The sequence below is a fragment of the Staurois parvus genome, unplaced genomic scaffold (assembly GCF_062004578.1).
Source record: "Staurois parvus isolate SC_StPar_1 unplaced genomic scaffold, SC_StPar_1.0 ptg000882l, whole genome shotgun sequence".
NCBI lineage: Eukaryota > Metazoa > Chordata > Amphibia > Anura > Ranidae > Staurois > Staurois parvus.
Window position 1 is genome coordinate 204,341 of NW_028318678.1, and position 20,650 is coordinate 224,990.

Below are 20,650 nucleotides of genomic sequence, written 5' to 3' on the forward strand. Positions count from 1 at the left end.
GACATCGCTGGACCGGGATGGTATTCAGGTAAGTATTGAGGTGGGGGGGGGGTCTGCTACACACAGAAGGTTTTTTACCTTCATGCGCATAGAATGCACGAAGGTAAAAAACCTTAAGCCTTTAGAACCACTTTAGTTTTTCCCCAAGTTCAGTTTAAGAAAAAGAACCAACTGTATAAGGAACCGATGGCATGAATATGTAGAAAAGTGAATAGAAGCATCTTAAGATACAGAATCACTCCATGGCTCACCTTGAGGTGACCTTTGTGCATCTGAGCCTTTTCACACATCTGTAGGAAATACTTCACATCGGACTCATTCAGAATGATGTAGACAGAGACCTTCCTCTTGAAGCCAGCATCTAACAAGTCCTTAAATATGTCCAAGTCTGTGAAGAGGTCCATTACAAGAGCGATCACCTGTGGGTACAGAAAGAATATCGCATTTTACAAAAAAAAATAGGTACATTCACAACCTGGACAACTCCAATGGCTTCCAGAGCCACTTTACAGATGGTAGGAAAGGTATGAGTGCCAAAAGTTTTGAAGTCCATATGTATATACACACCAGTATATAGGGGCTCAAAACCCACCAAAAAATATTGGCCAAGCATATCGATCATGCTTCAACTATCGGAAAACAATTTTTTGAACTTCAACATTTTGGTGCTGTGCTCCTGTCCTTGCCTCTTCCTCTGTCAGCTTTTGGAGGGGTTTTTCCTGGATCACTTGCATGCAGTGCTGGGATCTCAGCAAGGATATCTTATTGTGCAGAATACTTAATTTTGGCACAGAGGTTCATAAAGGGAAGGATTTTTAATGATTTGATTAGTGCTTCCTCCTGTGCAGAGCAACACAACATTTTCACCCAACTGCTCCTTCTCACAAACCAGGTCTATGAGCTCCTCAGCAAAGTAAATTCCCCTACCCAGTATCCTGTACGACCTCCCTGCTAAAAGAGTCCAGTCTAGGTAATTCTATAAATACAAATCTTTGACTGCACTCTAGATATGTTTCATTATCTAAACTTACCTGGGAAGATGACATCACTGCCCCTTTTTCCCCCCCTTACATGACTGGTCTGGTGATTTGCCACTAAAGCTGGTCACAGACTGTTCAGCAGGGACCGGCTGAGATCCGAACCATGTGTGGGCAGGCTGAATGTACCAAAGTTGTTTGATCGATCAACTTGGGTACCATCAGCTTGTCGGATTTTATATGCAATTATTGATAGCAGCTATTATAGGGGAGAACTCCCCCTACTGGTAGAGCACAATGGCTCCATGTATTGATGGGGGGAATCAAGTGATTTTCTATGGCCAACTTAAGGCATCGTGGGGGTGGTACCATGCTCCCCCATAACTGGAAACCCCAAGGAGAGAGAGAGTGCAGATGGGCAAGAAAAACTTCTAGGGGAGGGTAACCGATTAAGAAACATGATCAATGGCTATGAATGGGCACAATAAATGTCTCTAACCAGAGATTTTGAAGTAGTTAATGTACCCAGTGTGTAGTAGCAAAACTACAAACTTCTGTATTTATTAAAATAACAAAAAAGGGAAAGAGGAAGCTTGTAAAATGTGAAAGCCACATCAAAACTATTTTGACTGTTTAAGCAATGTGATAATATCTCAAAATTTGCGTTCAAATGACCTCAATGACTATACATTATAATTTCTCTTCAAGGGAGGGTTCAACTTTGTAGTCCATAGGGGAAAAAACTAACAGCAGCAATTTCCCGGCAAGCAAAGCCAACATTCTAGGTTTTCCTGTTATTTAAAATTATGAATAGGAATTCATTATGTTTTGTACCCAACCAACTATGTATTGGCACTTGCTGAGTACACCACCTTGCACTTCATGCACTCACTGACTCTTCTAAAGAATATTTTTGCATTCGATGCGGATACCACAGGAAACTCTAGACTGCGCCTGACCTTGTAAATTAGTCTCTCTCAACCTTCTCAACATCGAGGAAACCTTAAAATAACTTTCTTGTCTCAGGGAACCCGTTGATAACTATATCTACAGCTCATTGTACATTATTGTAGTGGTCAATGGGAACAATGATTCTTACATTGAATGCTGCTAACAGAATGTCTCCCCAAGGCTGGTCATAAATGGTTAGTTTTTTCTTTCGCTTAGCCGGCGGTCTACACACAAAAAAAAAAGCGAACAGGTTATCCCATCCACAAAAACAAGGTGGATGAAGGAGTCCCCCTGCCAGGACATTGTATTCTGACAGCAGCACCAGCCACTGTCAGAGTACACTGATCAGAAGCTGCAGATTACTGGATGCACTCACTGAGGGGAAAATCTACATGTCCTTTCGACAGAAGTCAAATAAACAATTTTAATCACTGTATGGCCAGCTTTAAAGATAGATGCAAAGATCATCAGTGTCTGTGATTACTTATATGAAAAGTATGAAGCACAGTGCTTAAAGGGTTTTTTTTTTACCTCAATGCATTCTCTGCATTAAGATAAAAAAACCTTTGTGCAGATGCCCCTCCCCCTGAGTGGCTCTCCGCTCTCTCCCTCCTCATAGGCTCAGAGACAGCAGCAGCAGCTGCTATTCAATCATAGCCAGTGAGCAGGAAACGGGGTGAGGGGCTGTGCCAATGGACACAGAGCATAGTTCAGGATAAAGCCACACAAGCGCCCCCGTAGTAAGTGGCTTGCTATGAGGCACTCAGTAGGGGGGGGGAGGAGCCAAGAGTGCCTGTGCGTTTGTTCTGTGCAAATCCATTGCACAGAACAGGCAAGTATACCAAGTTTGATACTTAAAACAAATTCAATTTGAATCTTTAAAATCACTTTAAGGAATCCCTAGCAACCTCTGGCAAAACCCTGAGAAGGGCTGTTCTAAATGGTGAACAGCAGCCAAGAACAGCACAATGTAATTGAATTCCTAGGCCAGCCTTTCTCAACATCCCGGGAAACTTAAAATAATTTTCAGGTCTCGGGGAACCCTGTTAAAACCAATTTATTGGTGGTCAGTGGGAAGAATGTCCCACTTAGTGATGGTAGCTAGAATGTCATCCTTACTGATGACTAAAAAGATCATCAGCAACAGTGTCTTGTAGCTGGTTTTGTCAGGTGGCATTGGCCTCAGAAGTATGTAGGCACTTTCTATTGAGAAATCAAATCAGCCATAGCGCAAGGAACCAATAGTAACCTCTGGAGAAAGCCTTTAACCTTTAAGAAAAGCTTTTAGGGAATACATGGCCACATTACTGCAAGACAACGCTGTGTTTAAATGCACAAAATTGTCTTGACATCATTGGAGATATACACTGTAAGTCGCAGAACTTGTTTCAAAAAGGCTGTTCTAAACAGTGAATAGCAGTTAAGAACATCACAATGTCATTGAATCCCTAGGCCAGCCTTTCTCAACCCCAGAGGAACTCTTGAAATAATTTTCAAGTCACAGGGAACCTCTGCTAAAACCAAGTTATTGGTGGTCAGTGGGAAAATGTCCCCATTGGTGGCCATTAGGAAGAATGCCCCATTGATGGCCAGTGGGAAGAATGCCCCATTGGTGGCCAGTGGGAAGAATGCCCCATTGGTGGCCAGTGGGAAGAATGCCCCATTGGTGGCCAGTGGGAAGAATGCCCCATTGGTGGCCAGTGGGAATAATGCCCCATTGGTGGAGGTGGCTAGAACGTCATCCTTACAGACAATTAAAAATAACACTGGTGCTATGCAACTAGCTCTGCCAAGTTTCATTGGCCCCAGAAGTATGTAGGCACCTTCAAATGGGAGATCATCCATAATTCAAGGAACGCCTAGCAACCTCTGGAAAACCCCTACAGTTCCATGGAACCCTAACTGAGAACGGCTGCCCCAGGCTGTTCCTCTGAACAAGTGTAGTTGCTTGCCTTGTGAAATTATGTGTGCAGGTAAGAACATTCATGATGCAAAACATTCTTTACCAATAAGCAACATAAAATCCTTGCATGAGCTCTGCTGTTTGTTTAGCTATGACAGCAATAATGATATTTTGATAATACACAATTGCAATGAATACCACAGCTGATAGCAAGGATGACAGGTCACCAAGAAACCATATAAACAGTCAGATAGGGCTACAAAAACGATATATTTCACAACAGAAACACTGTGCAGAACAAGCAAACGGATGATCAAAGCAAACCTGGACCAAGGAATTATGAAGAATGTCATTGCTAACCTAAAAAATATGTATTCCCTGGCTCGGTGATCCAGTGGCTTCATTGCCTTCCAAGTCCTTGACTCGAAATAAGCAAGCAAATCAAGAGTTGCAGCTCTGACATCCCTTATCCGAATACCACAGTACAGTTTTAGAGGATGAGAGCACCACGGGTTTGTGCAAGTCTAGTAGAAGTTTATCATCTTGGTAAAAAGTCAGAAGACAAAGCCAACATGTTGTAAGGCTCCCTCTCCTCATAGTGTGCATTAGAACCTGCCGCAAATCAGATAAGGCCCACTTCATTTGCTGGCTGGAGGACATCCCGCATCATCTAGCGGTTTCCTCCCCAGCCTATCTCTGGCCTGCCCTTTTCATTCAGTAAATTTCCATTCTGTCAATCATGGAGGCTCAGCATCGCATGTGGGCATTATCTAGCGTGATCTGCATGCAAATAGAGTCTATCTAGGAAGGCCCACTCCTCCAGACTGAGATGCACCCATCATATTTGCATAGCTCCTCCATTGTGCCAGCACACTGCTCGCATCGGGGCTGAAGGCTCTTAAGAGGACTACTAAGGCAGGGAGCTGTGATGTTTTCAGGAAGCTATGTACAGCACCCTGCCACCACCCCTTCCTCCAATCATGACATGCCTGCATTGCATAGAGAAGCAAAGAGACCCAATGATGAAGTCACTGGGTCTAAAATAAGGTATGCAATAAAAGCAGAAAAGGTTTTATTAAAAATGTATGGAAAGCAAAATATGAGTAGATGAAACTTCAGCTTTGAGAAGCTTTTGGCAGAAAATATTCTGTTTCTCTACTAACCTACTTAACTCCAGATCTCTCCCTCTCATCGGTGCCATTGTCTCACACACCCAGCGCCGAACACAAAACAATCATGACATTAATTAATAGTCAGAGAATGGGAAGCTGCATTCCTGCTAGATTATAATTATTTTATGTGAAAAGATCTCATCAAATACTGATGACAAGGCAAAGCCCAGAAAAGCTCGGGCAGAAAAAAATTAAAACTTGGCGCTAGTTTAACCAAGTCAGCAGTTATTTCTGGAATAATATCATGGATCTGTCACCTGAGCTTCTCCTCTAGGTCAGCTTTTCTCAACCTTTTTTCAGTTGCGGCTCCCTTTAAAAAAGTATACAAAATCTTGAGGCACCCCATTCTAAAATGTATCATCATCACAGCCCTCTATCACAACAGAGGCCTCCATGATGTTACAGGTCCCCCCTTCATATCAGAGTCCTCCCATCCCACTAAAGGCCCCCCATACATCTAAGGCCCCCTTTCACATAGTCAGGGTTCCCCCCCATCACACTGTCCGATTCTCCCATAGCATAGTCAGAGTTCTCTCCTTTAGAGTCTTCTCATCCATCTATGATCCAGATGAAACTGAGTCTCATGCTCTTAGCACCCGTCGAACCCAAAATCCATCCCAGGGGGCCAGGGCACCCTGGTTAAAAAACACTGTTCTAGGTGCATGTACACTTAACTCTGGATTTCAGTAGAGTAGACCAAAGCGATGGGGCTCCAATCTAGAGGGAATGCATAGTAGTTTTGGACGTTTTCTTTTATCATTTTTATAGTGAGGGCTAATTTTTTTTCAAATGTAAATTTTTTTAGTTTTAAAAGGTAAATATGAAATATTGCATTCTTCACACCTTCCAAAAAAAGCTGGTTAACAGAACTGAATAGCTCAAGATGAAGTTTGCACATAGGTGAATGAGCCAGAGCAGGGACTCCAACTCTATCCATGCTTTCAATGAGAGAAAGTCTGCCTGAAAGCAGACTACTGCTGTCTTCAGCTATCACATAGTGCTCTGTGAATACTTTGTCAAGTATTAAAATTAATTTCTGTAAAACGCACACATTTTATATTGTAAAAAAAACAATAGCTAAAGAACTGACCCAACATTTTTTAACAACCCCTGTCTACTATGAAACATTTTAGTCAATACAGTATATTCACACAATTATTGCAAAGTGTATATATGAACTGTGCTACTCCAATTTTTATTTTGCTTCCCTCGTCCTCTGAACGTGAACTGAAATGCATCAAGGCTGATGATGGAACTTCCACCACTGGCTGATGAAAGGGAGAGGTCTGGTAGTGTCCATATACATACACTGATGGTGGGTAAGCAGGGACTATCCGAATTTCAATCAATGTATGGGGACAGTGGTTGCACAGAAGCCTGTTCGGTTGTACTTGATCAATCAGTGCTCAATGTATTCTGACAGGGAGATGAAATCTCCTCACTGTCAGAATACAATAACTCAGCGAGAATGATTCCCCCATCCACATCAAGGGTGTGGATGGGGGAAATCGGGTTATTTTTTTTTTTCATTCATTGTTTTTTTTCACTTCATTGGTTGAAATGATTAATGCATGCTTAGACAAAGCCCACAAATAGGGTGTTGCAGGCCAAACAAATATTGTCTAAATACACGTGCCATGTCTATTTTTACTTCTTGTTATTATGTGTGTATTTATTCCAGATCTGTTCAGCATCCAGCATGGAACATCTCCTGCACTTTGGCTCCATGCAGGAGATTCCTGTAATAAAGACCAGTCATTAATGCTCTCTCTCATTGTTCATTATATCACTGATCTTGAGACCTCCCCCACGGAGCAGAGTGTATTATTATTATTATTATACAGTATTTATAAAGCGCCAATAGTTCGCTCAGCGCTGTACATTACAAAGGGGGACAGAACATGTGACAGAACAATACAAATACAATGCAAAACATGAGGGGAGCGAGGGCCCTGCTCTTTGGAGCTTACAATCTAGTGTAGTGTACCTTCCTTTCCTGTACACAGCTCTCTGTACAGCCTATGTGCACTGCACTGATGATCTAACTGATACTTTTACAAGATATCTGGCTTTGCAAAGGAATTTGGTGCACATAAAAGTAGATGTATATCCTTTGTAGCTACTGAGGAATATATTTAAATGAAAGTTTCTATGTCTGTTAATCAGCTTTTAAAAATTTCTTATGAAATAATTTCAGGAGACTTCACCATTCAGAGGTTGTCCAGAGACCTATGTGGGTGGCTGAACGTGTGTGCACAGTAAAGCCACCATTAACTAGCAGGAACGGCAGACATATAAACAAAAATGCTCATGCTGGGTGGCAGGTAGGAGGCGAGCGGCTTTAAGGCCCATTCACACCATGGTAAAGCGCGTTGCTGTAATGTGGCGCCATTCATTCTGAACAGCACTGCAACATACCTTGCCAAAGAACATCAGTTGCAGCGTAAACCACTAAAGTGTCTTGTTCTGCACTGCCAAAGAATAATACAACCATGAGGTCAGGCTAACCCTTTCCAAACCAGGGAAAATTATATAACTCATCAGATCCCAAGGAGGACAGCAATCATGTATGGAATATGGCACTAGCAGAAAAAGGGGTTAAACAGAATGATGTGGACACTGGGCGTTCTATGATCTCACGAGTAAACATATTGCTTTGATATTAGTTAATAAAGGAGTGTTTGATAAGAGAGGAAGGGTGCGAGCCAGTACTTAGCAGTAAAAAGGACAGCAGTGTCTTCATACTATACTACAGGGTTTACCATGCTCAGGTCCCACCAACTGTTTTCATTTTGAAATTATCCACATGGGTATACAAATTACATTGCTGAGACACCTATAACTCTGCGTATTACTTGTGAAATTATCTACAAATAGGCACTGGGGTTGACTACTGGCCAGTCACACTTTATTGTATGGTGGTAGCTCATACTCCACAATAAGGGATATTTAGCTGAGATACCCAAAACTCTACGTTTGTATTTTTGAGTCCACCTGCCAAATAGACACTGCTACTGTGGGTTGACTACTGGCTGGCCATACCTTGTTACGTTTCGGTAGCTCATATGCCGCAATGAATGTTACTGAAGCATGTTCAGTGTGTGTAAGCCCCTAATGCATGGAAAAAATGGCTCTGCCAAAATGAATGGCACCACAAAGCACTGCACCCTGCTAACTGTGCCACCATGAATTACTATGACATAATGGTGTTATCAGGCCCTGCAGGTTTGGGGAAAAAATGTTGTGTTGTATGCAATGGATTCTTCTTTAAAAGGTGCTGGCAAGTTACCTGGTTAAAGCCTAATTGTTTTTTGGAATAGAGAAGTTAAAATCTTTGTCAGACCTTTATTTCTGTCTGTGAACCCGTTAGGGAGAATTTCCCTCAATATCTGTCCCGGTGACACCCTACAAGAAATAAGGAGGGGGGGGAGCATTTTTCATACTTTTTTGCATCTCAGTTCTGCTGATCTCCTCCAGCCTTTTTCTGCCACTCTTTCTACTTGAACTCCAGAATTGGCTGTATATCATTACTCTTGCTGAGCTTTCTGATGGTGACATCAGTGGACCATGCTTGAGCAATGTATCTTAGCATGGTTGCTTGTAGGTTGCACAATGGTAAAAACGACAGAGCACAATTAGTAGACAGTTGTCACTGCATAACAGGAAGTAACCAACCGTGGACCATGTCTGAACAATGTGTGTTGGTATAGCCACTTGTAGCCTTCACCATGATGACAATGCAGGAGTACAATTTGCAGCCATTTGATGCCCATAACAGGAAGTACCAAGGAGGACCATACCTGCACAATATGCATTGGCATGGTCATTTGTAATCTTCACCATGGCGACAATGGAGGAGCACAATTAGTAGACAGTTGTCATCCCAGAACATGTAATAACTAACAGTGTGCCAAGCCTGGGCAATGTGTGTTAGCATGGCTGTTTGTAGTCTCCAACATGGAGACAACGCAGGAGCACAATTAGTAGACAATTGTCACCCCAGCATAGGAAGTGCCTGAACAAGGACCTTCATGGCAGCATCACCAGATATTATCTTAACAAAGCTGCAGATTAAACAAAAAATACGAAAAACTTCTAAAATTGCATTCAAGTTTTAGTTTTGCTCTACTTTAAATAAGAGGAAGGCAAGTTTCCAGAGAAATTACTTCACTGATAACTTATTTGCGAAGAGGTGGAGAATGAAATCTAAACATGACCGATCACTATTGTGTGGTGTCCAGAAAAGCCAAACGAAAGTGCAAACAAATTTTTCTTCAAAGAATTGCAATGATTTCTTGGAAACCGTTAAAACCCTTTCATCTCCTGTCTTGCAGTAAAAGCTACATAGCGTGTCTTTTTGACCCTTCCTCCACACCCGTGCTCCCGTCTGCTCTTACAGAACTTCCTCATTGGTTCAGACTTTGTTCTACAGCAGAAAAGAAGTATAAACTAATCTTTGTCTACCCAAGGATTAGCGTGGCTGGCACACAGCAAACCAACAAGGCCGGACTTGTGTTGTTCCCAGTTCCAGATATCGGCCTCTCTCTGGATTACGTCAGCTGCTATGGGCCTTGACCAAACCTCCCCTTATCTCTACTTTAACTCAATATGGCCGCTCTTTCCTGTTCTCATTACATGAGACACCGGGACTGGAAAATGCTTTTCGGGTTACTAAAAAACACCAGTACAAAGGGCAGTACTTTTTAATAAGAAGCTAAGATCAAGAATTTGGGGGCATGACCTCAAATCTGTATCAGGAAAGGTAGAAAATATTTTTCAACCAAAAGTAACTGATGCTTGTAACAGACCTCCACAAGAAGCAGTGAGTTGGTTTTATCAGTAAGTGAATTTAAGGCCTCACGCAGACGGGCACATTTAAGCTTCGTTTACGTATGCATACTACAGCGTACTCCCATGTGAGCGCCATGTTTGCCCAAACAGGGATGCACAGGTGTTTCAAGCATCTCTGTGCAGGCAAGACCCATTCATATCATTTGGGCACAGCCATTGTTCCCAATTTGACAGCTGTGAGGGTGCAAGTCGCAGAACGCACACTGTCTGTGCATCTCTGTGCAAGCAAAAACGGCCCTGGCAAGGGTGTCCACTGCAGAATGCCCATGTGAATGAGGTCTAACTTACATTGCATTAGGCACCCAGGAGGTAGAGGTGGTGCGAACAGCCTGCTGCTAGCAGCCCTGTAAAGATCTATGACAGGCTGAAGTACATGGCACTGTTCCAAGTAGCATATGTGTTCAGAGACCTATGACCCCAATGCAAAATGTTTTGCATTTGGAGTGTGCATCCCTGAATGCATATGGCCCTGAATGCAAGTACTGATCGAAATACTGTACAGCCATGTATTTCAGCCTATCAGTGATTTTGACAGGGCTGCTGGCAGCAAGCTGTATGCATTAGGGTTGCACCGATACCGAGACTAAACATGAGTACTTACACTCGTGCAAATGCTCTGATATCTAAAACAGATACCTATATGCTGCGATTTGAGCCCATACAAAATGAATAGGCTCAAATCAAAATGCAAAGAATCGCATGTGATTTGAAAAGGAAACGGTGTGATTCCTGTCTGAATCAAATACAGTTTCCCGCACCACTCCTGTGTGAACCCAGACTTATAATGACTTCAGCCACGGTTCATACAGGAGCGGTGATGGAAACCGCATGTGATGCAGATAGAAATCGCACTGCATTCCTATTCAAATTGCATACAATTCTTTGCAGTGCAATTTGAGCCCATTCATTTTGTAATTGGTATCGGCGAGTACTTGAGTACAAGTACTGGTACTCACCATCAAAAAACAGGTATTGGTGCATCCCTAGCATGCACCACCGGTGCTGGAGTATGCCCAGTTTGTTTACACTATACGGGCAAAAGCACCCATGTGCATGAGCCCTAAACATGATTGGGATACCTATCCCAAATGCTTTTTTTCTTAAACTGGACCAAGCCATTACTTCCTTCATTTGGGCAGGCTCTTTTCCAAGAGTAGCTAGAACCACTCTGCAGCTCCCTCTGACTGAGGGAGGACTTGCTCTGCCATGTCTTAAGAAATATAATTGGGCGGCGGTCTCTGTATCTGTGAGATGGTGGTTTGCCCAAGATCATTCAAATACTGCGGTGAATCTGGGGGTGGCGCTCCTCGGGTCTTATTCAGAACTTAGCAGTTTGGTTTACAGAGGCCGACACTCTAATCCAAATATCAAACTGTTGATGAAGACTACGCTTAGAGTCTGGACACAGGTTACCACACTTCTTAGTGCACCCCAGACTGTCTCCCCTCTTACTCCACTATGGGGCAATCTAGCCCTTGCTCACCTGAAGACGGTACCGAACCCACAGGTTTGGGCCCGGTATGACATATGGACCTTGTGCCAGGTTATATCGGAGGGATGTCTTCTCTCCTTTGTGGAGCTGAAGCATCGTTTTTGCCTTCCTCCCTGGATGTACTTCAGATATATACAGTGAATGCACAGTTCCCTGCTCCCATAGCCCTAGCTTTCCACTCGGTTGAGAAGTTCCTGATGATGAGTACCACGGATAGACCTCTATCTTAGGTTGACCTACAAGGGCACCACTAGCCCGTCATGGACTTGCCTTGCCTGGAAGAGAGATTTCCCTTATTTAACTGAGGAGGATTGGACCGAGGGCCTACAGCAATATATTCCCCTTATGATTTCACCTAAAGATAGATTCGTATAATTAAAAGTTTCTTCATAGGGTGTACTATACGCCTCAGAGGATGTCAGTCATTTACCGCAACGCTGGTGATGTCTGTCCTAGATGTCATCTAGAGGTGGGGACTTTTATACACATGGTATGGTCCTGCTCCCTACTCCAGGACTTTTGGAAGACAGTGGCGGCTGAACAGGATTAGTGGCCTCCATTTAGAAGTGGAGCCCTTACTGGGTGTAACTGATAACCTACCTACCACCACTTATACCAAATTGTTTTGTTTTTTATACCACTTAGTATGCAAGGAAGACTAAATTGTCTAAATGGAAAATGCCGGAGCCTCCTGGTTTCGGCCTGGCGTTCCATGATTAATGCCGTTTTGCCTATATACAAGCTGATCTACATGGGACGTAATTGCCCTAAAAAGTTTAGCAAAATTTGGTTGCCCTGCGTGGAAGCGAGACACCTTATACTGCGACACTTTGAGAGCTAGCTTCCCCTTGGTTGCTCAATCGCCTCCCATCCCTGGTACCCCCCCCGAGTGAGTTTTCTTTATGCAAGTCCCTCCCGAAATATATACTTTTCTCTTGGTCTACCCCATTTCTTTTCATTTCTGCCTGCTGTTTTCTTTCTGCTCCTATACTTCCTCTTACTGCCTAAGTTTTCCCCTCCCCCCCCCCCAGGTTGTAGTGTCCTATTATGTATTTGTTGATTCTTTGTGACCTGCTGTGATTGTTTGAAGTAAGCATTTGTTGGTTGATGATTCTATTGTGACACTCATGTTTCTCTTTTTCTGTAATAATGCCATTGCGATTCACATGTATCATAGTTTATTCGTTTAATAAACATTCTTTCCGTAAAAAAAAAAACAAAAAAAACATGACTGGGATAAATACAGATCTATGCTCAGGCAAAAGTTGGCAAAAGGGGAAAAAAAAAAAAAAAAGAGAGAGAGAGAAAAGAAAAGGATAAAAAAAAGGGGGGTGGGGGGGGGGGGGTGGGGGGAGACTTGATGGTCCACTTGGTCTATTCCGGCCATTACATTTCCTCGCCTTTATCCTTCGATTTATGTCAGTTGTGACTGGCAGGCTTTACACACACTAGACCTACACATGACATTTATGTAGGGCGCCTGGGCCCCATTCTTTATCAACTTCAAGGAATTTACAACTGTCTCCAGCTGTCACAGCCTCCCTAAAAACTATTTAGAACTACACCCTGATGTCCTTGGTTTATGTGGCACTGGAAAACTGCAAAAACAACACCGGTGTCTATAGCACATACTGGTTTATAGTGCAATATACACTTGTGCTAGGTGTGCCTTAAGGCACATATTACATGACCACCACTGGGCTCTGAAATATGGAAACGTGCTTAAAGTGGTTCTGGGGGCTGAGGGTTTTTTGTACCTTAATGCAGTCTATGTATGCAGCTCTTCACCCAGAACCCCCCTTATACTTATCGGAGCCCAATCTCCAACTATGGCTGTGCACAAGAGCAGAGGAGCTCTTCCTCCTCACTGGTTCAGAGAGAGCAGTGCGGTCAATCACAGACAGTGAGGAGGGAGCAAGGAGCAGGACTGAGAACACACTTTGTGTGTTTATGAACACACAGAACCAGCTCAGGAGTGAACATGTACAAGTGCCCCCATAGCAAACAACTTGCTACTGGGGCACTTGACAGGAAAAACAAAACAAGTTTAACCTCTTGGCGCCGGCCACACGCATATGTGAGGCCTCTCGGCGTCTGGACCTTGACGCCGAGCTGTCGCACATTTGCGAACAATTAAGAAAAACATATGTGCTGAGAGCACGCGCCCTGCACGCTCCCAGCACGCGTGTCTGGTACTCACAGAAAGGTCCCGATATCTCCTCTTGCAATCGGGACCTTTCCCGATCATGTGACCACCGTGACAGCAAATTACGGTGGTCACATGACCCTAAAACCCCGCCTCCCCGGCTTCTGAAACCGTTAAAGGGCCGGGAGGCGCCGGCACCATGGGGTTAATACTATATAAAAAGGTGCAGCGCTAAAGTTATGAATAAATCAAATGAAATACTTTTAAAACGTGCATATACATAAATACATGATAAGGTGAATTGAAGCAGCAATAGAATGAATAGCCGCAATACTGAAAAGCAGACACAGTGAGGGGCTCTGGTCAGTGCTACCAGTCTAAAGTGTGAGAGTTCATGAATTATTAATATAGCAATAATTAATATACTGATAAGTGTGAGGATGGTATCCGTGACGCTGAGTGGTCAGTGTTGGGTGATATAAAATAGTGGCTGATAGTGAACATATAACAAATGACACAATTGCAAAAAACAATAGTTCTAAAAAAGTCCAGAAAATAAATCCGTGAACAGGTGACATCCAATGCTGGTGAATCTGTGAAAAGTAGTCCTTTGTATGCACTCACCAGAAGCGCAAATAAAATGCGCATGAACAGCTGGTTTCTTCCCTAGGTAAGTCAGGCAGCACACCCATCAGTTATAGGACCATGAAGGCCAGGATGACCTCAGATAGGGATGATGACACCAAGCAGCATGCAAACCACGATGAGAAATAGCCAACTCCTCAGGATTTGTCATCATGGTTTGCATGCTGCTTGGTGTCATCATCCCTATCTGAGATCATCCTGGCCTTCATGGTCCTAGACCTGCCTCCAGCCTGTGACTGGACAGTGAAGGAATTAGCAGCACAGTGACCAACTCATTTCCCAGTCACTCTGCTTAAAGCAATACTAAAAGGTTCAGGTTTTTTTTTTTTTCAAATAACAAACAGGTTATACTTACCCGCTCTGTGCAGTGGTTTTGCACAGAGCGGGTAAGTATAGTATGGATCCTCTTCTTTTCAGGTCCCCCACCGGTGCTCCTGGCTCTTCCTTCCTGTCAGGTGCCTCCATAGCAACCAGCTTGCCATGGCGGCACCCAAGCAGAAGCGCTCCTGAGCTGCTGCTCCATGTGTTCATTCACACACAGAGCCGCGGCTCGGCCCCATTCCCTCTGTCTCCTCATTGGCTCACTGGCTGTGAATGACACAGGCTCCTGCTGCTGTCTCAGCCAATGAAGAGGCAGAGACCCAGGACAGCTGAAGTTCTTGTGCACATCAGTGGATCGGATGAGGCTCAGGTAAGTATTAGGGGGGCTGGGGTCATTGCTACACACAGAACATTTTTTACCGTCATGCATAGAATGCATGAAGGTAAAAATCCTTAAGCCTTTACAATCACTTTAATTCTCCTATAAGCATGCTTCTTGTTAGCACAGGAACCAATTTTCTCCTTGTGCTGCTTCTTCAGCTCCCAGTATAAGCCCTGCAGAGACTACAAGAGGCAGATATTGGGTCAAATTCAGGTAATTGCTGCCGTTTCCTCTCTCCCACTGTGATCTCTGCTATATAGGGGCCACAAGGGGATGGTACCAGGTCATATTCAGGCGCTTGCTGCTGTTTCTTCTCTCCCACTGTGATCTCTGCTATATAGGGGCCACAAGGGGATGGTACCAGGTCATATTCAGGTGCTTGCTGCCGTTTCCTCTCTCCCACTGTGATCTCTGCTATATAGGGGCCACAAGGGGATGGTACCAGGTCATATTCAGGCGCTTGCTGCTGTTTCTTCTCTCCCACTCTAAGGTCTGCTTTACAGGGACTATAAGGCTCCATGCACACGAGCATGCAAAACATTTTTTGAAGCTAAAAAAACACTGGGGAAAAATGCTGGATAAAAAAACGTTGGTAATAACGTTTTAGAAGCATTCAGGAGCATTTAGAGCACAGAAAAAGCTAGAAAAAAGCTGTTAGGAGCGTTTTTTCTGCTTTAAAAACGCTCCAAAAAACGAAGAAAAAAAAAACTATTTTTTTCTGCTCCTAGACGTTGAAGCTCACAAAAAGCTAATAGCGTACAGTAGTGTGCATTGACACATAGGAGAACACTATTTAGCTTCTAGGAGCTATAAAAAATAAAATGCCGATAATCGCTTCTAGGAGCTTAAAAAAACGCTAATGTGCATGGAGCCTATGAAGCAGATATCCAGTCATATTCACTGCTTGCATTTAAAAAATACATGTTATGATGTATCATCAAAGTCAGAGCTGCCTTCATTTTTGTCTCTCATGTTTGCCTGGAGTTCAGCTTTAAAGAAACGTTAATGTCGACCATACACGTTGCAATGTTTGATTTGATTTTCTACATAGAAAAAGAATATAAATCAATAATCCAAAACTGATGAACAGTTGTCCAAAACTCCCATCCAACAAATCTGATCACTTTCTATCAGATAGCCTTTTGGAACACCTTTCTATTGGCTCTCAATTACCCGTTCAATCTGTGTAATAGATGTAAGTTGCTGGCGGATCAATTTGTTATTGGTGAATCACCTTCATTCAATCACCCATATTGAAGATTTATCAGGTCTTTGTTTTTTGGGTTTTTTTTTTAGGATGGGTATAGTAGCCTTGGTATGTTTTATGCCAGTAGGTCTGGAGTTGATTTGGTACCAGTTCAGATGCTTATTTCCACAGACACCACAATGCCCCCTGTTGGCCAACAAACATCCAGCGACCAATCCCAGGCCTAAGAATAAACAGATGTTTGATACAATTCCGTAGTTTAGTCTGATTTATGGGGCACATGTATGTATCCAAAACCATAAGAATTTCTCCAAAGCTCAGTTTAGTGGATCACACAGTAAATTAGGTCTCTGTAATGTTTTTATGGTAACTGGTATGTCATTTTCACTGTGTAAAATATAATGTACAGCATATAGAGAGAGAGAGAGACAGACAGACACACACAGAGACCAGGAGAGAGACACAGAGACCAGGAGAGGGAGAGACCGAGGCAGAGAGGGAGAGCGAGACCGAGGCAGAGAGGGAGAGCGAGACCGAGGCAGAGAGAGAGAGCGAGAGCGAGGCACAGAGAGAGAGAGCGAGAGCGAGGCACAGAGAGAGAGAGCGAGAGCGAGGCACAGAGAGAGAGAGCGAGAGCGAGGCACAGAGAGAGAGAGCGAGAGCGAGGCACAGAGAGAGAGAGCGAGAGCGAGGCACAGAGAGAGAGAGCGAGAGCGAGGCACAGAGAGAGAGAGCGAGACCGAGGCACAGAGAGAGAGAGCGAGACCGAGGCACAGAGAGAGAGAGAGCGAGCGAGACCGAGGCAGAGAGAGAGAGAGAGAGAGAGAGCGAGCGAGAGCGAGGCAGAGAGAGAGAGAGAGCGAGCGAGAGCGAGGCAGAGAGAGAGAGAGCGAGCGAGAGCGAGGCAGAGAGAGAGAGAGCGAGCGAGAGCGAGGCAGAGAGAGAGAGAGCGAGCGAGAGCGAGGCAGAGAGAGAGAGAGCGAGCGAGAGCGAGGCAGAGAGAGAGAGAGCGAGCGAGAGCGAGGCAGAGAGAGAGAGAGAGAGCGAGCGAGAGCGAGGCAGAGAGAGAGAGAGAGAGAGACCGCGCGAGATCGAGGCAGAGAGAGAGAGAGACCGAGACACGGAGAGAGAGAGAGAGACCGAGACACGGAGAGAGAGAGAGAGACCGAGACACGGAGAGAGAGACCGAGACACGGAGAGAGAGAGACCGAGACACGGAGAGAGAGAGACCGAGACACGGAGAGAGAGAGAGTCCGAGACACGGAGAGAGAGAGAGACCGAGACACGGAGAGAGAGAGAGAGACCGAGACAGAGAGAGAGAGACCGAGACACGGAGAGAGAGAGACCGAGACACGGAGAGAGAGAGACCGAGACAGAGAGAGAGAGAGAGACCGAGACAGAGAGAGAGAGAGACCGAGAGACAGAGAGAGAGAGAGACCGAGAGACAGAGAGAGAGAGAGACCGAGAGACAGAGACCGAGGCAGAGACAGAGAGAGACCGAGGCAGAGACAGAGAGAGACAGAGACAGAGAGAGACCGAGGCAGAGACAGAGAGAGACCGAGGCAGAGACAGAGAGAGACCGAGGCAGAGACAGAGAGAGACCGAGGCAGAGAGAGAGAGAGAGAGAGAGAGACCGAGGCAGAGAGAGAGAGAGAGAGAGAGAGAGAGACCGAGGCAGAGAGAGAGAGAGAGAGAGAGACCGAGGCAGAGAGAGAGAGAGAGAGAGACCGAGGCAGAGAGAGAGAGAGAGACCGAGGCAGAGAGAGAGAGAGACCGAGGCAGAGAGAGAGAGAGACCGAGGCAGAGAGAGACCGAGGCAGAGAGAGACCGAGGCAGAGAGAGACCGAGGCAGAGAGAGACCGAGGCAGAGAGAGAGAGAGAGAGAGAGAGAGAGAGAGACCGAGGCAGAGAGAGACCGAGGCAGAGAGAGAGAGAGAGACCGAGGCAGAGAGAGAGAGAGAGACCGAGGCAGAGAGAGAGAGAGAGACCGAGGCAGAGAGAGAGAGAGAGAGACCGAGGCAGAGAGAGAGAGAGAGACCGAGGCAGAGAGAGAGAGACCGACCGAGGCAGAGAGAGAGAGAGACCGACCGAGACAGAGAGAGAGACCGACCGAGACAGAGAGAGAGAGACCGACCGAGACAGAGAGAGAGAGAGACCGACCGAGACAGAGAGAGAGAGAGACCGACCGAGACAGAGAGAGAGAGAGACCGACCGAGACAGAGAGAGAGAGAGACCGACCGAGACAGAGAGAGAGAGACCGACCGAGACAGAGAGAGAGAGACCGACCGAGACAGAGAGAGAGAGAGAGAGAGAGAGAGAGACACCGACCGAGACAGAGAGAGAGACACCGAGACAGAGAGAGACACCGAGACAGAGAGAGACACCGAGACAGAGAGAGACACCGAGACAGAGAGAGAGAGAGACACCGAGACAGAGAGAGAGAGAGAGACACCGAGACAGAGAGAGAGAGAGAGACACCGAGACAGAGAGAGAGAGAGAGACACCGAGACAGAGAGAGAGAGAGAGAGACACCGAGACAGAGAGACACCGAGACAGAGAGAGAGAGAGACACCGAGACAGAGAGAGAGAGACCGAGAGAGAGACCGAGAGAGAGAAACAGAGACGGACAGAGACAGACAGAGATATACCTCTATCTATATCTATCTCTTTAATCATGAGGATTTCACAGGCCCAGAACAGTGCAGGACAGTATGTGATCACACCCATATGTCATTCCATTCCTTAGACTGTGGTCAGCACAACCAGGTGTCAGTCTCTTCTAAGAAGCAGCCAGGTGTGGAATGTCAATGCCTCATCCCTCCACACCCCCATTATGGTGAAAATCTGTAACCCCTTCACTGCATGGCCACTGAATTTTGAGACAGAAAAACCTTTATTTTTCCAGGAGAATGAAATGCCAAAACATCTCAGGTTTTTTACTGCCATTTATGGCCTTACATGCCTCGCTAAACCCTGATCTTATCCGTGTCACCTGGACAGGAAGTAAGATTCAAACTCCAACTGGGACACAGATCAATAAAAACAATGATTAAAGATCTAACTCTTCTCCACTCGAATAAAATTGGCGGAAGCTGGGCCGTAGCATGAATCTGTGTTTACATCATGTATTTATGATCAACATCTCAATGGGTTCTGGCCAATTATGGTTGCCTAGGTCTCCACCTTTGCTTTTACTGTGTTGTTTCCATAGAACAGTAGCACTATAAATGAAGCTACTTATTGATTTAGTTGTTTGGAGATGCCAGTGAGTCATAAATGTTATTATTTGTACTTAAATATGTTTAATATATATATGGCATTAAGGGATTACAAGGATCAGGGAGGTAGCGTTGCTTTCACAAACAGATGAATATGGTGTTTAAAAAGTATAACTCACCGTCCTCCATATTTGTAACTCACGCTGCAAGGCGGGAGAGCGAGATGAATAAAGCTAGCCCTATGGGATAAGAATTTCATTGGACAAGTAACTTTTGAGTTTCTAATAGGTACTGTGGAAAATTGCACAATCATTTTTGACCAGTGACAAGAAAAAATTTGGATGGCTGAATTTTCTTTTTGGTTTTTATCTGAATGAATTAAATTCTGTGATTGTGATTTCCATATGGAAAACATTTAATTGTAGTGAGCATGCTCTAAAGTTTAAAGTGGTCCTGGGGCAGCACAATGGCTAAATGGTTAGCACTTCCACCCGGCAGTACTCAGGTCGTTGGTTCGAATCCCAGCCATAGCACCAGCTGCCTGGAGTTTGCATGTTCTCCCTGTGCCTGTGTGGGTTTCCTCCGGGTACTCTGGTTTCCTTCCACACTCCAAAGACATGCTGGTAGGTTAATTGGCTCCTGTCTAAATTGTCCCTAGTATGTGTATGTATGGATTTGAGTTAGGAACCTTAGATTGTACACCCCTTGAGAGTTAGGGACCTTAGATTGTACACCCCTTGAGAGTTAGGGACCTTAGATTGTACGCCCCTCGAGGGTTAGGGACTGATGTGAATGTACAATATATATGTAAAGTGCTGTGTAAATTGACGGCGCTATATAAGTACCTGAAATAAATAATAAATAAAGCCTAATACATTCAATGCAGTAAGCTAAAACGAATATTAAACAAGTGCAGCGCTAATAAACTAAATCACTATAAATAATGCTACATGGGCTAAAAAAGCTAAACACACCTACATGTGAAATAGTGATATTGAAAACATGAAAAATAAAAAATGAAAATATATGAAATGTGAAAAATATGACACATCTTAAAGTGACCAAATCATCTTAGTGCCCCACACACGTGCCAGCAAATAATATTAGAATAAAGATAAACTTAAATCTCGTGATAGTGCCACTTCGAATCTCATAAATAACCAAACACATAAATATATAAGTCCAATATGAATAATTCAGTGATGCAACAATTGGTGCTCAATCTTGTAAGTGCCAACACACTTTTCCACTCCAGCTGCAGTGACTCCTCACCTCCTTTCTATGACCCCTAAGGGCCAGAAAGCTTTCAGGATCACCCTGGATCCTCAACAATCCCATCTGGTAGACCTCCTTTATTCTCTTATTAAGCCTCCTCCACCTTTTCT

At 44.5% G+C, this 20,650-nt stretch overlaps 2 protein-coding genes across 4 annotated transcripts in view; one reads left to right on the forward strand and one right to left on the reverse strand.

Annotated features, from left to right (window-relative positions):
• Positions 1-20,650, forward strand: part of SLC5A10 (solute carrier family 5 member 10) — a 246,853-nt gene that overhangs the window by 107,903 nt on the left and 118,300 nt on the right. The gene's annotated exons all lie outside the window — the stretch shown is intronic.
• SACK1G (scaffolding CK1 anchoring protein G) overlaps positions 1-20,650 on the reverse strand; it is a 93,729-nt gene that overhangs the window by 39,634 nt on the left and 33,445 nt on the right. For all 3 annotated transcript variants that reach the window (XM_089656011.1, XM_089656009.1, XM_089656010.1), the window contains exon 2: positions 252-419. In XM_089656011.1, coding sequence (XP_089512137.1) covers positions 252-419 — 168 coding nt within the window. The remainder of the gene's footprint in view (positions 1-251; positions 420-20,650) is intronic.